Source organism: Phytophthora parasitica (assembly GCF_000247585.1).
Source record: "Phytophthora parasitica INRA-310 unplaced genomic scaffold supercont2.5, whole genome shotgun sequence".
Classification (NCBI taxonomy): Eukaryota; Oomycota; class Peronosporomycetes; order Peronosporales; family Peronosporaceae; genus Phytophthora; species Phytophthora nicotianae.
In genome coordinates, this window is record NW_008648991.1 from 770,854 (window position 1) to 773,125 (window position 2,272).

At 52.2% G+C, this 2,272-nt stretch overlaps 1 protein-coding gene across 1 annotated transcript; it reads left to right on the forward strand.

Moving 5' to 3' along the window:
- The first annotated feature begins 546 nt into the window (after positions 1 to 546).
- On the forward strand, positions 547 to 2,138 carry PPTG_04583 (chlorophyll synthesis pathway protein BchC). Its single transcript, XM_008896832.1, has one exon. It carries the CDS (start codon positions 732 to 734, stop codon positions 1,923 to 1,925), a length of 1,194 nt encoding a protein of 397 aa, XP_008895080.1. The 5' UTR covers positions 547 to 731; the 3' UTR covers positions 1,926 to 2,138.
- Positions 2,139 to 2,272: the final 134 nt, after the last annotated feature.

Consider the following 2,272-nt stretch of genomic DNA (forward strand, 5'->3'; position numbering starts at 1 on the left):
GAGAACGTTTGTCTTTGGCAAGTAGATCTGGTTCACTGGATCAACACTGTCCACTGGTTGGTGAACCCCGCTTGGGTTCAGAACGTGAGTTACAATCTCTGATCATTCTATGATGACGTTGGTCTCAGTACGACTGTTGCAAAATGAGCTTTTAGAAGTGAGGGAATTCTGGTGAATTCCGCTGCTGAATTTCAGCATATCCTTTCGACATGCATGGGATCTTATGGGTTTAAAAATTAAGGTAGGAGGCGTGATGTGGATTCCTCATTTTGGAAGCTCATACAATAATTTTTAGTCAGTACCTAGATGATCCCAATGCAAAGCACGTTGAAGCTCAGTAACAGCGCATTAGCAACTCGAACTGGCCTTCCGAGTCAGTACATGGAAGTGATCCAATGCGAGTGTACCATTCGAGTCAGCATCCAGCAAGTTTTCATCGGATTTTTCCCTGCTATTTTAGGACACTATTTTATGCCAAAGTCACGCAAGAGAACCGGATTTTTGCCAGTTGCACTTTTCTATAAAAATCACATCCAAGTCGTCGGCGTTACAGGCAATAACGTCATTCTGATTGCAGTTGAAGCTGAAAACTGTCGCTCGTGACGCGATCACCATTCGATCAACTGTTTCGATGGCTCCCAGTTGGCACCAACCGATCCGATAGCTCACAATGATCAGCTCACTTGCCAATTCCTCGTCCAGCACGCAAGACTTCAAACACCTCGACTACAATGGCCCCGACTCCATACAGCATTTCAGCCGAACCTGTCCTGACGTGTGAACCTGTGCTGGCGTGTGAACCCGTGCTGGCGAGCGACTCAGTGCTGGTGAGCGACCCTGTGTTGGAATGTGACCCTGTTCCGCCACAGAACCTTTCGCTCGTGCTCGAAAAGGGAGGCGCAGTCAAGTTCGAAGATCGTCCCGTGCCTGAGATCGAGGACCCACACGACGTGATCGTGAACGTCCGCTACACGGGAATCTGTGGCAGTGACGTGCACTACTGCACACACGGCTGTATCGGCAAGTATGTGGTGGACAAGCCCATGGTTCTAGGCCACGAGTCAGCTGGTGTCGTGCACGCCGTGGGATCCGCCGTCAAGTCTCTCAAGGTGGGCGACCAAGTGGCCATGGAACCGGGAGTGCCATGCCGCCGGTGCCGCCGCTGCCTCGAGGGGAACTACAACTTGTGTCCGGACATGGCGTTCGCGGCCACGCCCCCGTACGACGGCACGCTGGCCAAGTTCTACCGTATGCCCGAAGATTTCTGCTACAAACTGCCGTCCAATGTCAGTATGCAAGAAGGAGCGATGCTCGAACCCACGGCTGTGGCCGTACACTTCTGCCGTCTGGCCAAGGTGTCACCGGGCCATAAAGTCGTGGTGTTTGGTGTCGGCCCCGTGGGTCTGTTGACCTGCAAAGTGGCTCGGTACGTGTTCGGAGCCACGACAGTCGTCGGCGTGGACGTCAATGAGAAACGTCTCGCGGTGGCCAAGGAGCACGGCGCGACGCACGTGTATCTTGGAAAGTCGGGTGTGACGCCTCAAGAATCGGCCGAGCAGATCATTGCCGAGTGCGGACTGGGCGACGGTGCCGATATCGTGATCGACGCGAGTGGAGCGGAGCCCTGCATCCAGACAGCCGTCTACGTCGCACGCAACGGTGGCACGTTCACACAGGGAGGCATGGGCAAGACCGACATCATGTTCCCTATTGGCATCATGTGCGGCAAGGAGCTACACGTGACCGGCAGCTTCCGGTACTCTGCAGGCGACTACCAGCTTGCACTCGACATGATTGCTAGTGGGCGGCTGAGCGTTAAGGAGCTGATCTCGGAGACCGTGCCGTTCGAGGAAGCCAAGGAGGCTTTCGAGAATGTCAAGCGTGGCAACGGCATCAAGTGGCTTATTGAAGGGCCTAGGAACTGATGAGAGAATGTTTCGTCCCTGAAAGATGGTTTAGTGACAGAGGTTGGGCATTGTGAAGCAAATTTTGTTGCTGTAATTCATTCTGTTGTGGCTGTTGCTTCTTCAATCTCGGCAGACTGCAGTGATTGACCATGAGCTGGGCAGAATGCCCATAAATGATCACCCTTCTTTTGTCTTCGTTTTATGAAAATGAAGATTGAAAATGAAGCCCGACTTTCTTCTTTTTGGTCTTATCATATAAGCATCCTGAAACGTCTTACTTGGTATTCTGAAAGCCTCTAATAGAGGCTTTCACCGATGAGCGCAAAAAAGCGGTATAAAAGTTCGCAAGACGAAACTTGTTGTCG

What these genes read in the sequence shown, in the direction of transcription:
- PPTG_04583 (XM_008896832.1), top strand. Translation starts at nt 732, where the DNA reads ATGGCCCCGACTCCATACAGCATTTCAGCCGAACCTGTCCTGACGTGT.